The sequence below is a fragment of the Leucoraja erinacea genome, chromosome 2 (genome assembly GCF_028641065.1).
Source record: "Leucoraja erinacea ecotype New England chromosome 2, Leri_hhj_1, whole genome shotgun sequence".
Classification (NCBI taxonomy): domain Eukaryota; kingdom Metazoa; phylum Chordata; class Chondrichthyes; order Rajiformes; family Rajidae; genus Leucoraja; species Leucoraja erinaceus.
In genome coordinates, this window is record NC_073378.1 from 39322236 (window position 1) to 39348064 (window position 25829).

General features: G+C 41.4%; 1 protein-coding gene across 1 annotated transcript in view; it reads left to right on the top strand.

Annotated features, from left to right (window-relative positions):
• Positions 1 to 25829, top strand: part of cubn (cubilin (intrinsic factor-cobalamin receptor)) — a 239566-nt gene that overhangs the window by 60701 nt on the left and 153036 nt on the right. The window contains 6 exon segments of the mRNA XM_055649570.1: positions 1212 to 1377; positions 2317 to 2536; positions 4187 to 4317; positions 18402 to 18588; positions 21777 to 21937; positions 24919 to 25100. Coding sequence (XP_055505545.1) covers positions 1212 to 1377; positions 2317 to 2536; positions 4187 to 4317; positions 18402 to 18588; positions 21777 to 21937; positions 24919 to 25100 — 1047 coding nt within the window.

The following is a 25829-nucleotide window of genomic DNA, read 5'->3' on the forward strand; positions in this document are numbered from 1 at the left end:
AAGCGGGCTGTCATGCCTTTGACTGAGGAGTGGCTTCTGTCTGGCCACTCTACCATAAAGGCCTGATTGGTGGAGTGCTGCAGATATAGTTGTCCTTCTGGAAGGTTATCCCATCTCCACAGAGGAACTGGAGCTTTGTCAGGGTGACCTTCAGGTTCTTGGTCATCGCTCTGACCAAGGTCCTTCTCCCCCGATTGCTCACTTTGGTCAGGTGGCCAGCTCTATGAAGAGTCCTGGTGGTTCCAAAGTTCTTCCATTTAAGGATGACGGAGGCCACTGTGCTCTTCAGGACCTGCAATGCTGCAGAAATTGTTTTATACCCTTCCCCAGATCTGTGTCTCGACACAATCTTGTCTCGGAGGTCTACGGACAATACCTTCGTCTTCATGGCTTGGTTTTTGCTCTCAAATGCACTGTCAACTGTTGGACCTTATATAGACAGGTGTGTGCTTTTCCAAATCATGTACAATCAATTTAATTTACCACTGGTGAACTCCAATCAAGTTGTAGAGACATCTCAAGGATAATCATTGAAAACAGGATGCACCTAAGCTCAATTTTTTGTGTCATAGCAAAGGGTCTGAATACTTATGTAAATGTGATATTTCAGTTATTTATTTTTAATTACTTTGCAAAAGTTTCTAAACACCTGTTTTCACTTTTTTTATTATGGGGTATTGTGTGTAGATTGATGATAAAAAAATATTATAATATAATCCATTTTAGAATAACGCTGCAAAGTAACAAAATGGGGAAAATGTGAAGGGGTCTGAATACTTTCTGAATGCACTGTATGTATGCTTTTAAGTTAGACATATATACCTACAAATTTCCGGCAATTCCAATCTCATTAATCTAAGTCAAACATACAATGTTTTAAGTGGTTTGACAAATTGGATGTAGGTTTGAGATATCTTTTGCTGACATTTTTAGACCCAGAGTTTACAGTCTCCAGATAAGGGCCGGCCCATTCCAGAAAGATAAGACATTTCTTCAGCAAGAGGCTAATAAATATTTGGCACTCTCAACTCAACAGGCAGAAAAGGTGTGCTGGTGTAAAATATTTTTATCAAGGAGCCGCATGGATAAAGGACAGAATGACCTGTTCTGATTCTTAGCTTCTTAAGTTTCCTAAATCTGTAGAAAACTGTTTTATGTGTTCCTATTGATAAAGCCTGTTCCTCGATTGAAAGGAATTTATTCATTTTCAGATCAGAGATGGTGCTGTTGAAGACTCTCCACTCATTGGGAAATATTGCGGTGCAGTACTTCCACCTACAGTATGGTCAATACAGCCGTCCATGTACATCAAGTTTAAGATGGATTCTAATGAGGCTAACAATGGATTTCAAGCAGAGTATGAATCAGCAAAGAAAGGTGTTTTGAAATTATTTTGTGCCGCATGTATTTTTTTCTTAATCAGTATTATACCTACAGAATTGTAAGACTCTTCTTGTAATAATGGCATTACTGGGACCAAGCCTCAATGGATAAACCCGTACAATAGCACATATATTGGCGGTGCAGGCTCAAAGGGCCAAATGGCCTCCTCCTGCGCCTATTTTCTATATGTGGCATCTTACTCCTTCTGCCAGTGGCAAAATAATCCAAAGATTGATAAATTCAGATTGCACGTTGACATTTATGGGTATTCAAAAATCTGGCAAGTTCTGTGTTGCCCACAGAAAAAATGGCCATGCAAACTGGTGAATGCTTTGCTGCTTTGGCCCATAGTGATCTCCACAGTCACCAGACTCACTTTACATGTTTAATTTTTAATGCTTGAAAAGTAACTTATTTTGTGTGATACATACTAGTTCATAAAGCCCACAGCCAGAGAATTTTACAAAAAGCATAAGAGAAATACATTGACTTCTGAATCAACCATATACTGTAATAGGTTTGCCGACACAAGAAACTGAAGGTTCAGTGATAGAGTCAAACATTAACATTAGCAATTTCCATATTGGACCATTGCTTGGTCTGGGAAGTGCATCTTTGCATTCACTTGAGTGATCAAAGGAATAAAACGGATGGATTTATAATCCACAACACTCTTTGGGTTGTATTTAAATGCACATATTAATAAATATATTCAATTTATATCAGAAAATATATCTTGAAATCTGCAAAAAAAATTCTCCAATCTGAGTCGAATAATGAATTGCATTTTCTCATGAACTCATCAATGAAATATATTTTTTAATGTTATATATAATGATCAGAATTGACAACAGTAAAAAGATGTTCTTAATTTTTCACTCGGGCTTTCTCCTTGTATCAAAACGGTTGGTGAAAAAATGATTTTCTTTGCAGGATGTGGTGAGATTTTGACACAATCAGTAGGTACCATTGCTAGTCCTGAACATTCTGGAGGATATCCACATGATGGCAAATGTATCTGGTATATCTCGGTTCAGGCTGGACATGTTATCCATTTGGCATTCATCTCCTTTGACATGGATATCATGAACTGCAGCAAGGAATATGTTGAAGTGTATGATAATCATCTTAACCATGGCAGACTAATAGGAAGGTAAGAAGTCATAACATTTGCATTTTCTGTTTGTTAATAGTTATTTTAATGTGTCCAACGTTTCCAAAGGATCCAGTGTTGTTAGGCTTGTCTGCAAAAAAAATTAGCAGGATTCATGTGTAATAAATTTCCAAAGAATTTAGTCAGATCCCCTTATTTATTACTCTGTCATTAATTAATGTTTAGTTTAGTTTATTGTCACGTGTCAGGTACAGTGAAAAGCTTTTGTTGCGTGCTCCCCAGTCAGCGGGAAGACAATACTTTATGACAATCGACCCATTTACAGTGTATAGATACGTGAAAGGGGAATAACATTTCGTGCAAAATAATGCCAGCAAATTCTGAACGAAGATAGTCCGAGGGTCACCAATGAGGTAGATATGACAGATTCCAAAAGTAAAAGGGTATACCTGCATCGTCTGTTAATTTTTTGGATTTGCATGAGTTTTCAAACCATTGATTTAGCCATTTTTATTTAGAAGAACATTCCAGCTGGTCAAATTGTATACAGAGTTCTCATGAATTTGGGCAAGCAAGGGCTCTATCTTGGACAGAGGAGGTCAGCATCAATGTTTACTGTAATGGAAGGAGAGTGTGAAAATCGACAGAAAATAACACGCCTAAAGGGCCTGTCCCACTTACACGACTTTTTCGGCGATGGCCAGCACCCGTCATAGGTTGCCGAAAATGTTCAACATGTTGAAAATTCAGCGGCGACCAGAAAGACGCTATGACTCCTAGGGTGACTAGGAGGCCTCTCACGACCATACAGGCGACCCCTGGCGACATGTCGCAGGTGTTGCGTGGTGTCACCAGGGGGCATGTCGCCAATGGGTCACCTGTATGGTCGTGAGAGGTCGCCAGGGGGTCACCTGTATGGTCGTGAGAGGTCTCCTAGTCACCCAAAAGTTGTAGCGTCTATCTGGTCCCCGCTGAATTTTCAACATGTTGAAAATATTCGGCGACATATGTCGTGTGCCGGCAGTTGCAGAAAAAGTTGTGTAAGTGGGACAGGCCCTTTACTATTATTAATATTGTTATTATTATTATCAATTCCTCTCATGAGGTGGAATTTTATTTTATTCTGGATTAGCAAATGACACCCGATCTCTTGTGACCATCAACACGCACATACACATGTGCATGCACACGCACAGGCATGTGCACACGCACACAAAGAGTAAAACAACCTTCATACTTACCCAGTAATAAAGTCACCAGCAAGGAACTTCAGCAGATATTGTAACGTGACAACTCTATAGATATTTGTTTTGTCTTTTTCTATTTTTGTCAAGGTCACTGGTAGCAATAAGAACTATTTTTGAGAAAGTCAGGCCAACTGATTCTTTTCAATTAATTCACTGCTATTTTGTTAACATTGGACAAGATCCATGTCCTATAAATGTGAATCTGGATTCTAAACTTGGGTAAAGAGCCTGAATTGTCTGGAACTATTTCTCACAACAGCTTTGCCAGATTTAAAAACATGATTTGTTACGTAACATCATTTTGTTCGAGTGTGCCTCCCCATCTTGTTTATCATCCACAAAAATTGAATCTTTGCGCTGTTTTGAAATAGCCTCCTCTGTGCTCTTAATGTCTGTGAATATTATTTTACATAGCAACCGTAAACATTTATTTCACTTATAGATACTGTGGTTGGTCTGTCCCTCCATCTCTAACCAGCAGTGGCAACTCAATGAGCCTGCTTTATGTGTCTGATTCAAACGCACCAACAGAGGGATTCCTGGCAATGTATGATTCCCTTGATGCTTCAACAGGTACATTGTCTGTTACAGTGTTGTTTGTCAATGTACAATGAGAACGGTAATTTTCTACCTCTACCTAAGATACAGGTGGTTTTGGCAAGCCCTGCACATAATGTCTATACTAATTGTTCTTGAGATGGTGTTCTTTAGCTACCAGTCCAGGAACTGCCGTAACATGTTCTCTTAGAAAATTGCAAGATTTTGATCCAGCGATGCAGGAAAAGCAATGAATGTTGGGGTTTTTCCGTATTGTCATGTGTTCTGAGCTACAATGAAAAGCTTTTTTTGTTGTGTGAATGAGACAAATATCCAGTCAATGAAAGGACTTTACATGATTACAATCAAGCCATTCACAGTGTACAGATGCAGGATACAGGGTATATCATTTAGTGCAAGATAAAGTCTGATTAAAGATAGTGCAAATGTCTCCAATGGAAGTAAATGGAAGGTCAAGACCGCACTCTAGCTGGTGCAAGGACGGTTTACGATGTAACTTAACAACTAGGAAGAAACTGTCCCTGAATTTGGAGCTATGCATTTTTAAACTTATCTTCCTCTTGCTAGATAGGAGAGGGGAGGACATGGAGTGGCTAGAGTGAGACTGGTTCTTGATTATGCTGATGGCCTCGCCAAGGCAGCATGCAGTATAGATGGAGTCAATGGAAAGGAGATTCTTTTGTGTGATGATCTGGGTTACATGTACAACTTTCTGCAACTTCTTGCTGTCTTGGATGGAACTGTTCCAAAACCATGCTGCGGTGCATCCTGATAAAATGCTTTCTACAGCACATCTGTAGAAGTTAGTGAAGGTTGTTGGGAACATGCCTAACTTTCTAAGCCTTCTAAGGAAGAAGATGTGTTGATGTGCTTTCTTGGCCATGACTTTGATGTGGCTAGTCCAGGACAATTTGCTGGTGATATTTATTCCAAGAACTTGAAGCTTTCAACTATCTCTACTTTGGCGCCATTAATGTATACTAGGGTGTGTGTACTGCTTCGCTTCATGAAGTCAATTACAATCTCCTATGTCATGCTAACATTGATGGAGAGGTATTGTGCTACCAGGTTACAAGGTTCTCAACCTTCTTTCTGTATTCCGTCTTATCATTATTTAATGTCTGGCCCACTATGGTGGTGTTGTCTGTGAGGTTATAAATTGAGTTGTATTTGTATTTTGCTGCACAGTCATAAGTGTATAAGGAGTAGTTGGGACTGAGAACACATCCTTGCATGTGTTGAGGAATATCAGAGAGGATGATTTGTCCTCTATCTTCAGTGATTGTGGTCTGTTAGTCAGGAAGTCGAGGATCCTGTTGCTGAGTGGAGTGCTGACTCCGAGTTCCATGAGATTGGAGATGAGCTTGGCAGGGATAATGGTACTGAAAACAGAGCTGTAGTCTATGAATAGGTGTGTAACTTGATGAGAAATTTGCAGGTGATGACATTCCTCTATGCTTACTGGCCAATGCTTCATAGAAACAAAATACCTCAGCTGTTAGATATCTGAGGTAAAACAGATAATGTACAGCCAGCTTATATAAAAAGAGAGACAGAAGTAATATTTCAGGTCAATAGACAATAGACAATAGGTGCAGGAGTAGGCCATTCGTCCCTTCGAGCCAGCACCGCCATTCAATGTATTCATGGATGATCATCCCCAACCAGCGAACCTGCCTCCACCGCCCTCTGAAGCAGAGAATTCCACAGGCTCACCACTCTCTGTGAGAAAACGTGTTTCCTCGTCTCCGTTCTTACTCCTTATTCTTAAACTGTGGTCCCTGGTTCTGGACTCCCCCAACATCAGGAACATGTTTACTGCCTCTAGCGTGTCCAAACCCTTAACAATCTTATATGTTTCAATGAGATCCCCTCTCATTCTTTTAAACTCCAGAGTGTAAAGCCCAGCTGCTCCATTCTCTCAGCATATGACAGTCCCTCCATCCCTGGAATTAACCTTGTAAGCCTACGCTGCACTCCGTCAATAGCAAGAATGTCCTTCCTTAAATTAGGGGACCAAAACTGCACACAATACTCCAGGTGTGGTCTCACTAGGGCTCTGTACAACTGCACAAGGACCTCTTTGCTCCTACATTCGATTCCTCTTGTTATAAAAGCTGTCGTGCCATTCACTTTCTTCACTGCCTGCTGTACCTGCATGTTTACTTTCATAGACTGATGTACAAGGACCCCCAGATCCCATTGTACTTCCCCTTTTCCCAAATTGATGCCATTTAGATAGTCATCTGCCTTCCTGTTTTTGCTACCAAAGTGGATAACCTCACATTTATTCGCATTAAACTTCATCTGCCACGCATCTGCCCACTCCCCCAACCTGTCCAAGTCACCCTGCATTCTCACAGCATCTTCCTCACAGTTCACACTGCCACCCAGCTTTATGTCATCTGCAAATTTGCTAATGTTACTTTGAATCCCTTCATTCAAATCATTGATGTATATTGTAAATAGATGCGGTCCCAGCACCGAGCCTTGCGGTATCCGACTAGTCACTGGGTGCCATTTTGAAAGGGACCCTTTAATCCCTACTCTTTGTTTCCTGTCTGCCAACCACTTCTCTATCCATGTCAGCACTCTACTCCCAATACCATGTGCCCTAATCTTACCCACTAATCTCCTATGTAGGACCTTATCAAAAGCTTTCTGAAAGTGCAGGTACACTACATCCACTGGCTCTCCCTTGTCCATTTTCCTAGTTACATCTTCAAAAAATTCCAGAAGATTTTCCCTTCGTAAATCCATGCTGACTCGGACCGATCCTGTTAATGCTATCCAAATTACAAGGTTAATTCTTGGGATAGCGGGACTGTCATATGCTGAGAGAATGGAGCAGCTGGGCTTGTACACTCTGGGGTTTAGAGAGATGAGAGGGTATCTCATTGAAACATATAAGATTGTTAAGGGTGTGGACACGCTAGAGGCAGGAAACATGTTCCCGATGTTGGAGGAGTCCAAAACCAGGGGCCACAGTTTAAGAATAAGGAGTAAGCCATTTAGAAAGGAGACGAGGAAACACTTTTTCTCACAGAGAGTGGTGAGTCTGTGGAATTTTCTGCCTCAGAGGGCGGTGGAGGCGGGTTCTCTGGATTCTTTCAAGAGAGAGCTAGATAGGGCTCTTAAAAATAGCGGAGTCAGGGGATATGGGGAGAAGGCAGGAACGGGGTACTGATTGGGGATGATCAGCCATGATCACATTGAATGGCGGTGCTGGCTCGAAGGGCTGAATGGCCTACTCCTGCACCTATTGTCTATTGTCTATTGTCAAATATTCAGCTATCTCATCTTTTATAATTGACTCCAGCATCTTCCCCACCACCGATGTCAGCCTAACTGGTCTATAATTCCCTGTTTTCTCTCTCCCGCCTTTCTTAAAAAGTGGGATAACATTAGCTACCCTCCAATCCACAGGAACTGATCCTGAGTCTATAGAACATTGGAAAATTATCACCAATGCATCCACAATTTCTAGAGCCACTTCCTTGTACCCTGGGATGCAGACCAGCAGGCCCTGGGGATTTATCAGCCTTCAGTCCCATCAGACTATCCAACACCATTTCGTGCCCAATGTGGATTTCCTTCATTAAACAATCACCAGAATTGGGTAGAGCTGAAGATGCAATTAGTCTGAATTTCATGGCGAAATGGTTACGATCCCAATATCTGATGGGAGCACTGAGACTTCCACACATGTGCATTCTGATGTGAAAGTTAAAGATTGGAGACCCAGTGGAAGCAGGCCATTCAGCCCATCGCTTCCATGCTGACCAGGGAACACTCATCTGTATTAATCCCAGTTTCCAGCATGTAGCCTGTTGCCTTCAATGTCTAGGTCATTCAAGTGCTTATCCAGACACCATGTAAATGCTGTTAGCAACTCTGCTTCCTCCAGTTAAGAAACAATGGAAAAGGTCCTCCTCTAACTCTCTTCCCAGCTCATTCCAGATCTGGACTACACTTTGAGTGCAAATGCGATCAATTTATAACAAGTTCAATTTATATTTATAATTTAATTGACTTAAAATGACTTAAAATTTATAACAAATATAAAGAATGGTGATCAGGCTCTGAATCCATACTCCAACATCGGTCGGTAGGTTCTTAAAACGTGTATTTTAAAACAAACTATCAAATTGCTTTGCGAGAACAAAGAATTGCCAGTTGGATGGCATTCCATTCTTTTCACTGGTTTTGGAGCCCTATATGGAGTATTTTCAGAATTGCATTTTGTGTAGTTCCTTTGGGAGGAAACTGACAAAATTGTTTTCCAAGCTATTATTAGGATTTGCACAAACTGTGCATTAATCATCAGAACTAGACGGGAAGAGTAAGACACAAGTTGGAGTCCATATTCGCTTGATTTCGCTTTTGATAGCCTTATTCTCATTTGTAAAGCTTTATGGAAGCCATTCTGATGATCTTTTTGCAAATATTCCCTTCCCATGGAAAATTGAGCGTTATTAATAATTTAATCAATAGAAACAAAGCTAAATATTTTGCAAAACTAAAATAAATTTTCCATAGAAGAGGATTTTTAATTTTTTTATTTTTTTTATTTAACCTTTATTTAACCAGGAGAAGTCTCATTGAGATTAAAAATCTCTTTTACAAGAGAGTCCTGGCCAAGACAGGCAGCAGCACAGTTCCACAGTTACAGACAATAATTTAAAAAACAACAGAGAACATATAAATAGAGTCACAGTCAGAACAACACCATTAATTAAATGTTCTTATTTTAAGAAAATAGTGATCAATTTTTTTTTTAATTATCGCAGCATCTCTCTATTATTCCTCAAGGATTTGGTTTTAATTGCAAGCCAAGAGGATGTGAATCAAAATGAAATATTAAAATATATTTTTGGAAGATACAATAGTCCCATACAATTGAAGTGGAGAACTTCCTGAAATATCATGAATAAAGCAGGCAGTGAAGAAAGCAAATGGTATGTTAGCATTCACAGCAAAAGGATTTGAGTATAGGAGCAGGGAGGTTCTATTGCAGTTGTACAGGGTCTTGGTGAGACCACACCTGGAATATTGCGTACAGTTTTGGTCTCCTAATCTGAGGAAAGATATTCTTGCCATAGAGGGAGTACAGAGAAGGTTAACCAAACTGATTCCTGCGATGTCAGGACTTTCATATGAAGAAAGACTGGATAGACTCGGCTTGTACTTGCTAGAATTTAGAAGATTGAGGGGGGATCTTATAGAAACTTACAGAATTCTTAAGGGGCTGGACAGGCTAGATGCAGGAAGATTGTTCCCGATGTTGGGAAGTCCAGAACAAGGGGTCGCAGTTTACGGTTAAGGGGGAAGTCTTTTAGGACCGAGATGAGAAAAACATTTTTCACACAGTGGATGGTGAATCTGTGGAATTCTCTGCCACATAAGGTAGTTGAGGCCAGTTCATTGGCTATATTTAAGAGGGAGTTAGATGTGGCCCCTGTGGCTAAGGGGATCAGGGGGTATGGAGAGAAGGCAGGTGCGGGATACTGAGTTGGATGATCAGCCATGATCATATTGAATGGCGGTGCAGGCTCGAAGGGCCGAATGGCCTACTCCTGCACCTATTTTCTATCTTTTTATGTTTCTATGTTTCTAACTGGAAGATATAAGGACAATGAGTCTGTAATGGTTGTACAGGTGTCTTCTGCAACAAAGGAAGCATTGATCGTAGTTTCTAATTTGCATTGGAATAAATATTTTGTTGGCACAACTAATATGCACATGCCAGCTTTATGATTTTGTATCAAAAACATAAAATCAGTAATTCTCTGATTTATTCCAAAGCAGCTGTCGGCAATGTAATAAACTGAGCATAAAGGGTACGGTACTAGGAGAACTGCTTCTGCACAGAATAACTGAACAGTTTGTGGCAATGCTCCCAAGAAAACCAGTAGCTCTGGCTTTACTTATCTAAATTATCTTTTCTAGTTGAAGAAATAGGTACCGTCCCATCAATGTCATTTTTCTTAGTGAGCATTAGCCCCAGCTGCCTGAAATAAAGTGATAACATGAATACAAACATATTTTGTTAATGTAGAGAACATACCATTTGAGTGTGTGGCAAGGATGAAAACAAGGATCAATAGGCATGTTGTTCTAAAATGCTAGAATAGAGCAGAGCGAGTAAAAGTCTTGAGTGCAAATGTTAACATTTTCAATTAATTGGACATCTTCCAAGTTAGAGGCTTTTGCAGTGACTCATAAAGTTTCAGCTTTTTCCTAGGTTTTACAGTAAACTACAGGAAAAGTTCTGGCATGCTATGCAGAATATGATTTTATGGTTCCAGAGCTGCACAAGCATACTTTGTGCTCAGTTGGCTGACATTCTATTGTGTAATGAAGGCCAGAGGATAAAATCGCTCAATTTGTGCCCACCATCTGGATTGATTTGATTTTCCATTGCCTGCAGAAATAAATGTATGAATAAAGTTTTCTCTATTGCTTCTTAATAAGGGCCGAGTTATATGATATGAAACAGCCAATGTATATACATATATATACAGATTTCCAGTATCATATGATCATTTTTCATGGTACGACACTTAATATGCTCTCAAAGAAAGTAACCTGATTTAAACTTGCTCCTTTAAAGATATTCTCTGTATAATAAAAACAGTCAAAATCTATTTAAAAGCAGATTTTGAAAGGCATATTTCAGAAATAAGATAATCGTGGTTAGAAATAAGTGGAAGAAAAATATGAAAAATTGATCTATACTGAAAGATGATCTGGATGAGGGGAATGTGCCCATTTGCGAAAATACAAAAATAGGTGGAGGGGCAGATAGTGTAGAGAAATCAGAGACTCTATCAGATTGAGAGAGTGGGCATAGAAACATAGAAAAATAGGTGCAGGACTAGGCCATTCGCCCTGTAAGCCAGCAACGCAATTCAATATGATCAATGTTGATCATCTAAAATCAGTACCTTGTTCCTGCTTTTTCCCCATATCCATTGATTCCTTTAGCCTAAGTGAAGTAGCAGATGGAATATAGTGCAGCAAAGTTTGGAGTCATGCATTTTGGTAGTAAGAATAAAGGCATAGATTATTTTCTAAATGTGGAGAGAATCCAGAAATCAGAGGTACAAAGGGACCTGGGAGTGCTGGTGCAGGATTCCCAAAAAGTTAATCTGCAAGTTGAATCGGTAGTAAAGAAAGTAAACACAATGCTAGCATTTATTTTGAGAGGGCCTGTATACAAAAACAGATGTAATGCGGAGGCTCTATATGGTGCTGGTCAGGCCGCATTTGGAATATTGTGAGCAATATTGTGAGAATATTATCAGAAAATATCTGAGGAAACATGTGCTGGCTGTGGAGAGGGTCCAGAGGAGGTTCACAAGAATGATCACAGGAACGAGTACGTTAACATATGATGAACGTTTGATGGTACTGGGCCTGTACTCGCTGAGGAATGAGGGGGGACCTCATTGAAACGTGTAGAATAGTGATAGGGTTGGATAGAGTGGATGTGGAGTAGATATTTCCACGTGAAAGAGTCTAATACTAGAGGTCGTTTCCTCAGAATTAAAGGACGTTCTTTCAGGAAGGAGAGAGAGGTGGAATTTCTTTAGTCAGATGGTGGTGAATCTGTGGAATTATTTGCCATGTAAGGCTGTGGAGGCCTGGTCAGTGGATATATTTAAGGCAGAGATAGATAGATTATTGATGAGTACGGGTGTCGGTGGTTATGGGGAGAAAGCAGGAGAATGGGGTTAGGAGGGAGGTATAGATTAGCCATGATTGAATGGTGGCATAGACTTGATGGCTGAATAGCCCAATTCTGCTCCTATCACATGATCTTATGATCTTATGATCTTGAAAATCAAAGCCCTTCCAAACTTCGCCCCTTTATTTCTCAGAGACTCTGCAGTTTAGTCCAAAGTTTAGGATGGGATTAACATATTGAGGCTCACATATCCATGGGAATATCATGGAGTACCTCCACTGTGTCTGATGCCACAGTGCCAAAAGAAAAGGAGGTTACCATCCCAGATATGAGCTCCTTCTAAATCAATTTATTTTTATTCATTCAAGGGATGTGGAACCCATAGGCTGAGACAGCATTTAATTGTCCTTGAATAGGTGGCAATAACCTGCTTTCTTGAACTGCTGTAGTCCCGAATGTGTGAGTATATCTACGATGCTGATAGAGAAGGAGTTCCAGGATTTTGACCCAGCAGCAGTGAACGAATGGTAATAATTTCCAAGACAAAATTGGTTGTGGCTTGGAGGGCAACTTCCTGGCGGAGGTGTTTCAATGCATTCGCTGCGCTTGCCCTTCTGGTTGGTAGAGTGTATGTGTTTGAAAGGTATTGTCAAAGTAGTCATGATGATTAGCTGCAGTACAATCTATCAGCAGCTACTGTACGTCGGGGGTAGAGTAAGTGAAGGGTTGTGAATAGGATTGCCTGTCAAGTGGGCTGATGTGTCCAGTATGGTGTCAAGCCTCTTAAATGTTGTTGAAGTTACACTCGTGCAGGCAAATTGAGAGTATTGCATCACACTCTTCAATTGAACCTTATAGATAATGGATATGCTTTAGGGAGTTAAAAGGTGAGTTACTCATCACTGAATTCCTAACCTCTGATCTCTCTTGTAGCCACATTGTGGAAATGGCTACTCCAGTTCTGTTTCTGGTCAATGATAACCCCCAGAATATTGATTGTATGGTGTTCAGTGATGGCAATGCTATTAATTGTTAGAGGGTGATTGATAGATTTTCCCAAACAAACAAATTAGGAGTAGCATTACCCATCCATCCCTTCACCATTTAATAAGATCATGGACGATTGTAACCTTGATTTTGTATTCCCATCTACCTGTGGCAACTTTACTGCTCCTTGCATTTCAGGAATCAATTCCACTCTGCTTCCACCAACCATTTTAGGAGTTCAAAATACACACAACCTATTGAGAAAGAAAAAAAACATCCACTGTCTTAAATAAGACCCCCTTAATTTTTATGCAATTATTTATTATTCCAGATTCTCCAGCATTCCCCACCATTCTCTCTGCATGCTCCCTTCAATACACCTCAGAATCTTTTATGTGTCAATCATGCCCCTTCTCACTCTTCTAAACTCAAGCAAGTACATACCTTGCTTGCCTTACCATTGCTCATAGGACAACCCACACCTTTTTGAGTACCAGTCTGGTAAATATTCATTTGATTTGAGGAAGGACATTCTTGCTATTGGGGGAGTACAGCGTTAGTTCACCAGGTTATTTCCTGGGATAGCGAGAAGGATACAAAGGATACAAAGGACATTTATTATCACATACACCAATTGGTGTAGTGAAATTTGAGTTGCCATTGCAGCACACGAATAAAGATAAGACACAACATTAAATAATTTAACAATTAACATAAAAACATCCGCCCACAATGGTTCCCACTGTGGGGGAAGGCAGGAAAGTCCAGTCCCGTCCCCTGTTCACCCATAGTCGGGCCTATTGTGGCCTCCGCAGTCGTCACTACAGCAGTCCAATGTTATAGGCCCTCTTGCCGGGAAGATGGAACTCCAGCGTCAAGTGGACACTCCTCAGCGGCTTGGAATGTCTGGAGCGACTGCTTCCTCCCCGGAGACCGCGGCACCCGAAGTCCTCGGGCCATGCTGGTTGGAGCTCCGACTCTGGCAATCTTGGATCCCAGGCTCCGCGATGTTTTAAATCCAGCGCCGCCCGCGGCTGGACGCCCACAGCCACAGCTCCTCGATGTTGGAGTCGGCGGTCACAGCACTCTGGAGCTTACTGCATGGCAACCCGGGTAGGGTATCGCCCGCTCCGTGATGGTGTCCCAGCGCTGTGCCGCCATCGAAGCTGGGGTTCCGGCCAGTCCCGACAGGAAACGGTGTTCCAGACTGATGGTAGGCCGCGAGGAAGGGGCGATGAAGCAGCTTGGAGGGAAGCCGCATCTCCGACCATGTAGGGACTACGAAATAAACAAAATAATACGAAAGACTGACATATGATGAAAGAATGGACTGACTGGGCTTATATCACTGAAATTTAGAAGGATGCGAGGGGATCATAGAAACGTATAACATTTTTAAGGGATTGGACAGGCTAGATGCATGAAATACTTTCTCGATGTTGGGGGAGCCCAGACCCAGGGATCTCAGTTTAAGAATAAGGGGCAGGCCATTTAGGACTGAGATGAGGAGAAACGTTTTCACCCGGAGAGTTGTGAATCTGTGGAATTCTTTGCCACAGAAGGCAGTGGAGGCCAATTCACTTGATGGTTTCAAGAGAGATTTAGATATAGCTCTTACGGCTAACGGAAACATGGGATATGGGGAGAAAGCAGGAACGGGGTACTGATTTTGGATGATCAGCCATGATTATATTGGCTTGAAGGGTCGAATGGCCTACTCCTGCACATTTTCTATATTTCTGTTTCTAAGTGCTGCAAATTTATTTCAATCAGTCCTTAAATGCCTGCCAACTTTTGTAATAGTGAGAACAATCTTAACTTAGAATGGAGTCGGTTCTTGTGATGTGATGGGGATGATGGTGAAGAGAAACTTGGCCAATTTTAATTATGGACCTTATTGTCAATAGTAGGCAAATTCGCAAGAAGAATCCTGGTATCTGGTATCAGTATTGTAAAAACAAGGAACTTACCAAGGAAAGACACAAAATGCTGGGGTAACTCAGCGGGTCAGGGCGCATCCCTGGAGAACATGAATAAGGAAACGTTTTGGGCGGGCCCCTTCTTCAGAGTGAAGTGGGATGTGAGTGACCATGCTACTTAACTCTCGACCTCCTTCCTGTACTTCCTCACATTGTTCGAGATACAGCCCACACTCTCTCATTAGTTGGCATTAAGGAAAACATGCAGATTGTCTTTGGCCTTGTATGCACTCCAAATTCGGCACTGCTGGTTAGGCATGAAATTGAGTTTAACTGTTGTAGGATTGTGATTCTTTTATTGCAGGATTGAGAAGTTGCCATCTGCTGGAACCTTTGTTGCTCAGTTTCTAGCAGTATTCCTCGAGGTGTTTCAAAGGCTAAAAGCACCAATTGCATGAACATTACGTTTATTGAATTCAAACCGTATTTTCATTTTGGATTCTGCATATTCTGTGGGTGATTTCAAACATTATTTTTTCTCACTGCCATGAACGTTTACTTTGCAATGGTATTTGCTAGAAACTATATCCCAGGAAATAATTCTTCAGAAAAACATCTTCATCTTCGTCTACTCAGGACAAAAAAGAGATCATGCAGGGTATAGCTCAGCAAGAAAACTGTTGTGAGGCGCATAAACAATTCAGTGCTCAATTGAAAACCTCCATAAAAAGTTTGCTAGCAACATTCAGGAATGTACATTGGTGTTTGCTTCACTGCAGTTTACAATATTTAATCACAACTTTTAAATTTGTGAACATATTCAATATATACATAAATTTTAGGGAACATTACAGTAGTTTAATATCTGATCAGACTACTCATAACTTTACACAATTCACTGTTACATTTTTTGAAAAGAGTGTTTGCCTTGGACTGGAACCTGGGTGTGGTAGCATTCCTATAAACCTCTTGTGTCTTTCTTTCTCGGTGGTGGAAGTCATGGGTTTTGACGATCTCATAGCGAGTTACTGCAATATATCATGAGGATGATCACACACACTGTGGTATGGTGGTATTGAGAATGATTATTTAAAATGTGGTCAGGATGCCAATCAAATGGTTCCTTGCCTTAGGTAACATTTAACTTTTTAGGGAAGCAAATACAGTGCCCTCCATAATGTTTGGGACAATGACCCACCATTTATTTATTTGCCTCTGTACTCCACAATTTGAGATTTGTAATGGAAAAAAAAAACACATTTTTTTAAAAAGTGCACATTGTCAGATTTTAATAAAGGCCATTGTATACATTTTTATACATGCAGAAATTACAGCAGTGTTTATACATAGTCCGCCCATTTCAGAGCACCATAATGTTTGTGACACAGCAATGTCATGTTAATGAAAGTAGTTATGTTTAGTATTTTGTTGCATATCCTTTGCATGCAATGACTGCTTGCAGTGTAGCCTCTGTATTTCTGTTCATGATGTCTTCTGCAGACAGTAGTCACTGACAAATCCACGCCTGAAGAGTGCTTCTGATCTGTCGGACAGGTGTTGGGGATTTTTCTTTATTATAGAGAGAATTCTTCTGTCATCAGCTGTGGAGGTCTGCCTTGGCCTGCCAGTCCCTTTGCGATTAGTGAGCTCACCAGAGCTCTCTTTCTTCTTAATGATGTTCCAAACAGTTGATTTTGGTAAGCCTGTTTGGCTGATGTCTCTAACAGTTTTATTATTGTTTCTCAGTCTCATAATGGCTTCTTTGACTTTCATTGGCACAACTTTGGTCCTCATGTTGACAAACAGCAATAAAAGTTTCCAAAGGTGATGGAAAGACTGGAGGAAAGACTAGGTGCTGAGAGCTCTCTTATACCTGCATTATCTGAGCTATTACAAACATCCGTGAAGCCATGTGTTTGTAATAACACATTACTAGCCAAACATTATGGTGCCCTGAAATGGTGAGGGGGGAGGGAATCTATTTATAAACATAGCTGTAATTTCTACATGGTGAAACCAAAATGTATAAAACTGGCCTTTCATAAAATCTGACCATGTGCACTAACCACATGTGTTTTTTTTTATTACAAATCTCAAATTGTGGAATACCGAGGCAAATAAATAAATAATGAGTCTTTGTCAAAGATTGGGATAAATCCAGAATTTATGTCAGATACGATAGCAACGTTTGAGAGGCATTCGGTCGGGCACATAAACTGACAGAGTGCAGGGGCACCAAACATGAGTAGGGATTGGTTTGGTTGGTATCATGCTTGGCACAAACTAAGTGAGTTTAAGGCCCTGTTCCTAGAAACATAGAAACATAGAAAATAGGTGCATGAGTAGGCCATTCGGCCCTTCGAGCCTGCACCGCCATTCAATATGATCATGGCTGATCATCCAACTCAGCATCCTGTACCTGCCTTCTCTCCATACCCCCTGATCCCTTTAGCCACAAGGACCACATCTAACTCCCTCTTATATATAGCCAATGAAATGGTCTCAACTACCGTCTGTGGCAGAGAATTCCAGAATTCACCACTCTCTGTGTGAAAAATGTTTTTTTCATCTCAGCCCTAAAAGATTTCCCCCTTATCCTTAAACTGAGGCCCCTTGTTCTGGACTTCCCCAACAATCGGGAACAATCTTCCTGCATCTAGCCAGTCCAACCCCTTAAGGATTTTGTAATTTTCTATAAGATCCCCCCTCAATCTTCTAAATTCTAGCGAGTACAAGCCAACTCTATCCAGTCTTTCTTCATATGAAAGTCCTGACATCCTAGGAATCAGTCTGGTGAACCTTCCCTGTACTCCCTCTATGGCAAGAATGTATTTCCTCAGATTAGGTGACCAAAACTGTACGCAATGCTCCAAGTGTGGTCTCACCAAGACCCTGTACAACTGCAGTAGAACCCCCCTGCTCCTATACTCAAATCCATTTGCTATGAATGCTAACATAACATTCACTGCCTGCTGCACCTGCATGCCTACTTTCAATGACTTGTTGCATCTCTCCTTTTCCTAATTGGCCACCATTCAGATAATAGTCTACTTTCCGGTTTTTGCCACCTGTGCTGTACTATTCCATGTTTCATGTTCTGTGTTCTCTGATCATGCCACATTCAATATCTATGAGTAGTTATTGGTGTGTATATGCATCTTGATCACAGACAACAAATCCTTCCATCAATGTGCTGATAATTTAAATGGACCTGGGCAATTTTCCACTTTGTCATGTAAATACAGATGTTTCAACAATATGGAATAGATCAGCTAGACGTACTGCTTGTATTAGATAATGTCTTCAGCACTGTAATGGGATGTTCTTGTGTCATAATGATAATGCTGAATGTTGTGCAGGCAGTATTTAAATTAGCTGCGTAATATTTCTTAATGTTATGCAGCGAATTTAAATGCCACAAGACCAACTGCTTCTCCTTGCAGCCACATAAAATTATATGAAAATGTTACATTATAGTAAAACTTTGTTTTCTTTATTTACAGAATGCAAGGAAGAATTCTTTGAATCCACTGGCACATTTACATCTCCAAACTATCCAAATGGCTATTCCATATTCCAAGAATGTATCTACATAATTAATGTGGAAGAGAACAAGCAGATTCTGCTCAACTTTACTGACTTTAAAGTAGAAGGTTATCAAGCCTGTACTTCTGCCTATGTTGAAATTAGGTAATTCAGCAATTCTTGTCACCAATTATATATCCATTTTATTAATCCTCAAAATGTGCATTGGATTATGTACATTAACCAATGGAGCATACAGCATATTGTTTCTGGAAGTTCATTAGTCGCAATAATATTTGGGGTGAATTTGACCAATATGAAACTTTGACCTATAATCTCCAGATAGTTTAGTGAATACAAGCACATTAACTATCAACTGCTCATCATTAATACATTAACTTCCCTTTACCAGCCACACATTTCTCAACTCATAGGTAGTCCTTAAAGACTGAACAATAAAATAACGTTTTCTTTCCTTTAATCTTGTGGGAACATAGATAGTAGGAATGCAATTCCCCAAAGTAAAGAAGTACCATGTAGCTTGCGTCTGGCAATTTTCAACTCCCTCCATGATAGCTCTGCATACCTCTTCTTTAGCATTGTAAGGTTGTGGCAGCAGTAAGCAACTAGAAATCATCAATTTTATCTCTATTGGTATTGGTTTACTACTATCAACTGTACCAACATATAGTGAAAAGCTTTTGTTTGTATGCCAGCCGATGTAATCAGATGATACTATACTTTTGGACAATCAAGTTATACACAAGTATAACAGATAGAGCAAAAAGAAAAAAATGTTTAAATTGCAGAATAACATTTTCAGCTTTAGAGCATTACAGGTTTCAGAGGAAAAAGTCGATTGTTTACAATCACCCTAATCTGGATCAGTGGAGTTAGTGCTAGTGCAAAATGTACTGACTGGCCTAGATCTGAAATTCAGAATATTTTGGGTCATGGGTTCCAACAGTATGTGGCAGGAATGAAAATTGTCAAAAAGCATGAAGGGAGGTTTAGAAAGTAGAAACAAGGAACTGCAGATACCAGTTTCCAAAAACAGACACAAATGCTGGACTAACTCAGCGGATCAAGTAGCATGCATGCAGAACATAGACAGGTGACGTTACAAGACGGGTCCTTTCTTCAGACTGAAGTTTATTGATACGGAGGTAAGTTGAAAGGACAAGATTTTTTAATTTTATTTTTAAAAATGTATTTATTAGAAGCAGTGTACAAAAATATAACCAGTGGCATATGACATCATACAGCTTTGTACAGCTTCAATTTTAATTTTTAGCTAAAGTTAACAGAAAAGAAGAGAGAGAAAGCAAGAGAGAGAAAAAGTGGATGTGCAAGGATAGAACCCCTAGACTACCAAATTGGAGTAAGTAAAAGAAATAAGAAAAACGTAGAGAAATAAAAAGACAAAAGCAGAAAGAAAACAAAAAGTGATGATATACCTGCCTCGCATCCCTCCCCACCCATCACCCAACCCTTCATTAGATTTAACTCCAAAATTGTGTTGCACCATACTATCCTTGTAATAAATCAATGAATGGTATCCATGTCTTCGAAAAATGCTCTAGTTCTTCTGCTAAGGCAAGTTTAATATTTTCAAGATGTAGCGTCTCAGACATGTTTGTAAGGACACGGTTTTGAGAGAATTGCTGACTGAAAGAAGTGAGAGGTTTGTTGTTGTTACACAGTGTCAGAGTAGCAGAGACAACAATGTGGAGATAAAATAAACCGGCTGCCCTATCTAACCTAATATTGGTAGCAAGGAAGAAATTGCAGGACCACTGGGAGAGATTTTGTATTTTCGATAACCCCAGGTGCGGTGCAGAAGGACTGGAATCTGACTAATACTATGCCTCCACTTAAGAAAGGCTGCAAGGAAATGTCTGGGAACTACAGATTAGTGGGCCTTAGATCTGTGGCAGTGAAGTTATTGGAGGGGTTTCTGAGAGAAAGTATATACATGTATGGACAAGGAATGACTTGGGATAGCCAGCACAGCATTGTACATTGGAGACCATCTGGCCCCTCAAGCCAGTCCCACCATTTCTGATCTCCAGAGATGCTGCCTGGCCCGCTGAGTTACTCCAGCTTTTTGTGTCTTTCCACCATTCAATATGATCTGTTCACAACTCAACTGCTGTTCTGTATCAGCTTCCCATAGCCATCAATTCTTTAATCTTTCAAAAAATCATCTCTCATAAGTCATGGAAGCAGAATTAGGCCATTCAGCCCATCAAGTCTACTATGCCATTCAATCCATGGCTGATCCATCTTTCCCCCATTCTCCCACCTTCTCCTCATAACCATTAACACCCTGACCAATCAAGAATCTGTCACCCCTCCGAGTGGTGGTGCCATCGAGTGTGGCAGCCTCGCCAGCAGCTGCCTGTCCTTTCATCCTTGGTGTTTAGTCTGTCTAAAAGTTTGTTTTTGGAGGTCTTTTTAATGTGGGGGGTGGAGGGGGGAAAGGGGAAACAGTTTTTCTCAGTCACGACCTGATCGAGGATGCGTCTTTCCTCCGAGCCGCATCTTCGCCCCCTACTTGCGGCCGACCATCTGGATTGGCGCGGCCTTTCCTGCCGGAGACCGGCCAGAGCTTCAGCGGCGGTGCAACGCTGAATTCCATCGCGGAGCGGGATGATGCCTTACTGGGATCGCTGTGTTGGAGCTCCAGAGTGTTGGGACTGCTGACTTGAGCACCATGGAGCTGTGGTCTGCGAAGCTTCCAGCCGCGGGCAGCGCTGATTTTAAACATCACAGAGGCCTGTGATCGTTTGCCGAGGATCGCCAGTGTTGGAGCTCCATCCAGCTTGGTCTGTGGACTTCTGGAGCAACGGTCTCCGGTAGGAAGCGGCTGATTCGGAACTCCAAGCTGCTGAGAGAATTCCTCCTTTCCGACGCCGGTGTTCCATCATTCTGGCGAGAGGGCCTGAAACATCGGGCCACCATTGCGGCGACTGCGGAGACCTCAATAGGCCCCGACCACGGGTGAACAAGAGGAAGAGGACTGAACTTTGTTGCCTTCCCTCTCAGTGGGAAACGTTGATTCCGCTGTGGCTGTTACCTCTAGTGGAAACATCCTTTCCATATGCACTCTATCCAGGCCTTACACTATCTACCTCCTCTTTCAGTACTTACCCAGCACTACTCTCCAGGATAGAGAATTCCAGTGAATCATCACCCTGCAGGAAAAATGTTTAGATTTCATGAGTATTTCTTTGAAGCACTTTTGATACCCTACAGAACTTAATGTGATCACTGCCCAAGTTATTTATTTATTGTGTGAAATCATTATTACCAAAGATTTCTAAAGTTCAAACTAATGTTTTATATTTCAGGAATGGTGAATATGAAACATCTCCTCTGGTTGGTCAGTACTGTGGAGGAAAAGCCCCACCACTCATCAAGTCCCAAAGTAACAGTCTATGGATTAAATTTAAATCAGATAATATTTTTGAACACCATGCATTTAGCGCTCACTGGAATGGTACTTCCACAGGTAAACTGGTATTAATATAAATATATTTTATTATATTATACAGTGGTAGAGTTGCTGCCTTACAGTGCCAGAGACACGGGTTCAATCCTGATGACAGGTGCCTGTGTGCAAACTCTATCTGTGACCGCATGCGTGCTCTCCATGTGCTCCGGTTTCCACACCCACATTTAAATTGGCTTCTATCACTCAAACATTGATATTGAATTTGATTCAACATTGACATGAATATTTGCAAGCAAATTCCTGAAATAAACTTTGGATCATTGATAAATAAATGCAGAGTTGGATGTGTGCATAGAGCATACTAGAGAGATGATTTGACAGACTATCAGACATTAGATTGCAGTTCTGAAAATATTTCTGTTCCAGTCCCGTCTGCTGCTATCTTTCCCATGGCCTGTCGGCGGGTTTCCCGTAAAGAACGAGCAATCTGATTAGATTAAGCCCATCGCACACTATTTAAAATGGCAAGACTACAGTACTAATTATTCCATTTGACATTCATGGAACCAAAATCTGCAGCTGCTGGAAATTCAAAATTGAGCAAAAATTGTTTTAGAGGTCAATAAAAACCATGAGGGGAATATATAAGGTGAATGCATAGTCTTTTTCCCGGGATATGTGGTTCAAGAACTAGAGGGCATTTGTTTAAAGCAGAGGCGTCAAACTACTGGCCCGCAAACGGGTCCAATCCAGCCCGCGGGATGATTTGGGGCAAAAAAGTAGTTTAGTCTAGAGTCTAAACTAAACTACATATTCCCGTGTAAATGGTGTGATAGGTGAGACACAGTGGTGGTCCTAGCACCGACCCCTGAGGCACCGCTCACACTCCCACCCTCACCTCCGATGGCTCTGTGTCCATGGGCCGCTCTGTCCACACCCCATGGAGTTTTAACCCCAGCCTGGAGCCAGGAGCGGACCTGGAGAGTGGGGGCGTCGGTGCTGCCTCTGGAGCGCGGGGATGAATCTCGGGCTAAGGCTCCGCTCCGATGTCTGACCCCCAGGTCACTGACCCTCACCTCCCACAGACCCCAGCTGGACACATAGCACCTGGGAAGGCCTGCATTCCCAGGGGGGCGGGGGGAAGAAGAAATGGGGGAGTGGGGTTGTGGGGGCAAGAGGGAAACCGTCACCGGACATCGCCAAGTCTCCGAATTTCCGCTCACTCCGGGTGCTCACGCCGCTTCATTGACACACAACCTAACACACACAACCTCACACACACCTCACACACACCTCACACACACTCACACTCACACCTCCCACACACACACACACACACTCACACACACACACACACACACACACAATCACACACACTCTCACACACACTCTCACACACTCTCACACACACTCTCACACACACTCTCACACACACTCTCACACACACTCTCACACACACCCTCAAACACCCACACACACACAATCACACACACACTCTCACACACACTCACAGTTCTCACACACAATCTCACACACACACACTCACGCACACTCTCACACTTACATACACCCTCACACACACACACACTCACACACACCTCACATCTGACACGCACTGACACACACTCACACACACTCACACACACACTCTGACACGCACTGACACACCATCTCACACACACTGACACACACTCACACACACACTCACACGCCTTCACACACGCCCTCACTTCAATCACCAACAAAAAATAGAGGCTAACTAACTGTTTTCGTTGTCTGAGTTTGATTGCTGGAAGCAGGCTAATAAAAGTTAGGTGCAGTTGCTTTGTTTTGTTAGATCTACATTTGTAGCTGCTAATGTTCGATTTCAAATGGTTTAACAATGGAAAGGGTGCATAAAGTCGCATTTTGCCAAGTCCGGCCCATGATCTAAAATGAGTTTGACACCCCTGGTTTAAAGTGAGAGAGGAACAATTTCATAGGAACCTGAGGGACAACATTTTCATGCTGAGGATGGTGGGTGTGTGGAATGAGCTGCCAGGGGAAGTAGGCAGATAAAATGACAGTATTTAATAGACATTTGGACAGGTACGTGAACAGGAAAGGTTTAAAGGGATATGGGCCAAATGCGGATAAATGGGACTAGTTTAGATGGGGCTCTCTTGATGTGCATGGACAAGTTGGGATGAAGGGTCTGTTTCCATGCTGTAAGACTATGACACATTGTAGAAAGGGTGCAATTGCTCAGGAGAGGATATAGGAGCGATTTATGAAGATGTTGGCTGGGCTGGAATTTTTTTTTCACTTTGAAGAAAGATTTGATGAGTGGGATTGTATTCTCTGCAACAACCGAGGTGAAGAAAAGACTTAGTTGAGGTGAGTAATATTATGAGAATAGAACCTGTTTCACTTAACAAAGAGTGTAGGAAGGAACTGTAGGTGCTGGTTTAAACTGAAGATAGACACAATAAGCTGGAATAACTCAGCGGGACAGGCAGCATCTTTGGAGAGAAAGAATGGGCGATGTTTCCCCCTCTCCCACACACTCCCCCGACGCCCCTTTCCGTTGCTACACTCCCATGGGCTTGGTCGCTGCGCTCCCTTGTAATTTCTCACTCTCAATTCTCACTCAATGTTGGCAGCCCTGTGCACATACACATACTCTAGATCCAATTGAAAAATGAATAGGGACCCAATGACAAATTTAATACCATCCATTTTGACGTTCTTGCTAATGTTAAATTACAAACCTCACTACACCAGCCACACTACCTGTTTTATGTTGGAAAAAGTTCAGTTAATGTTTCAGGTTTTCAAAACAAGACTTGAACTATCGACTAATTTCTGACTATCCACAGATGCTATCTTATCTGCTGATTTCTCCCAGTGTCGTTTCTGCCTTGACACCTGTATTTTTAATCTAGATTAATGATATTTGTTGTGATGTAATGATGTGAAATTGTGTAGTAGTTTCTTGTGTCCATGAAGTGTTGTTGATAAACATAATGAATGGAATAAAATCTGCCCATTTCTTTCAGGCTGTGGTGGAACTCTCACATCAGCAACTGGTAGTTTTACCTCTCCCAACTATCCAATGCCATATTCAAACAACGCAGCATGCTCGTGGCTGATTCAAACCAATTCAGGCAGTGTGATTGAACTACAATTTGAACAATTCCATTTGGATTCCAGCACTGGATGTATTACTGATTACTTAACTGTATGTGTATTTTAACTGAACTTTTACATGGAACTGCGATGATAATCATTACTCTTTTATTTCAAGGAACTTTAATTCCCAATTAACAGAAAGATGCACAATATTTTCTTTTGTTCATTTCCAGTTAAACCAGCTTTCTCAATGTCAAGTTTGAGATGTTGAATACGTTTTGGAATTTCTCTTCAATTCAGTTCTGCATTCTACACTTTTTGCATCAAATTATATCACATTGCAGTCCAAAGTAAATGAAGAAGCTAGCAAAAGCCTTTGTTACAACACACACAATAATAAATCACTTGGAGACACAAGCAACTGCAGATGCTGGAATCTTGAACAAAACAGAAAGTGCTGGAGGGACCCATTGAGTCAAAGAGCATTAAGTTGGTTACACAGAAAAGCTGGAGAAACTCAGCGGGTGCAGCAGCATCTATGGAGCGAAGGAAATAGGCAACGTTTCGGGCCGAAACCCTTCTTCAGACTGAGGGCAACGTTTCGGGCCGAAACCCTTCTTCAGTCAAAGAGCATACTGTACAAATGGATAAATGACATTTTGTGTCAAAATTCTTCTTCAGACTGATTGGAGTAGGGGAGAGCAAGCTGGAAAAGAGAGGTGGGGATGGGACGAAACTGGCAAGAGATACAGGTGAGAGGGGGTAACTGTATCCAACTATTACTTGCCAAACTTTGACACACCCCATCACTCCAGCTTTCTCGCCCCAACTCTAATCA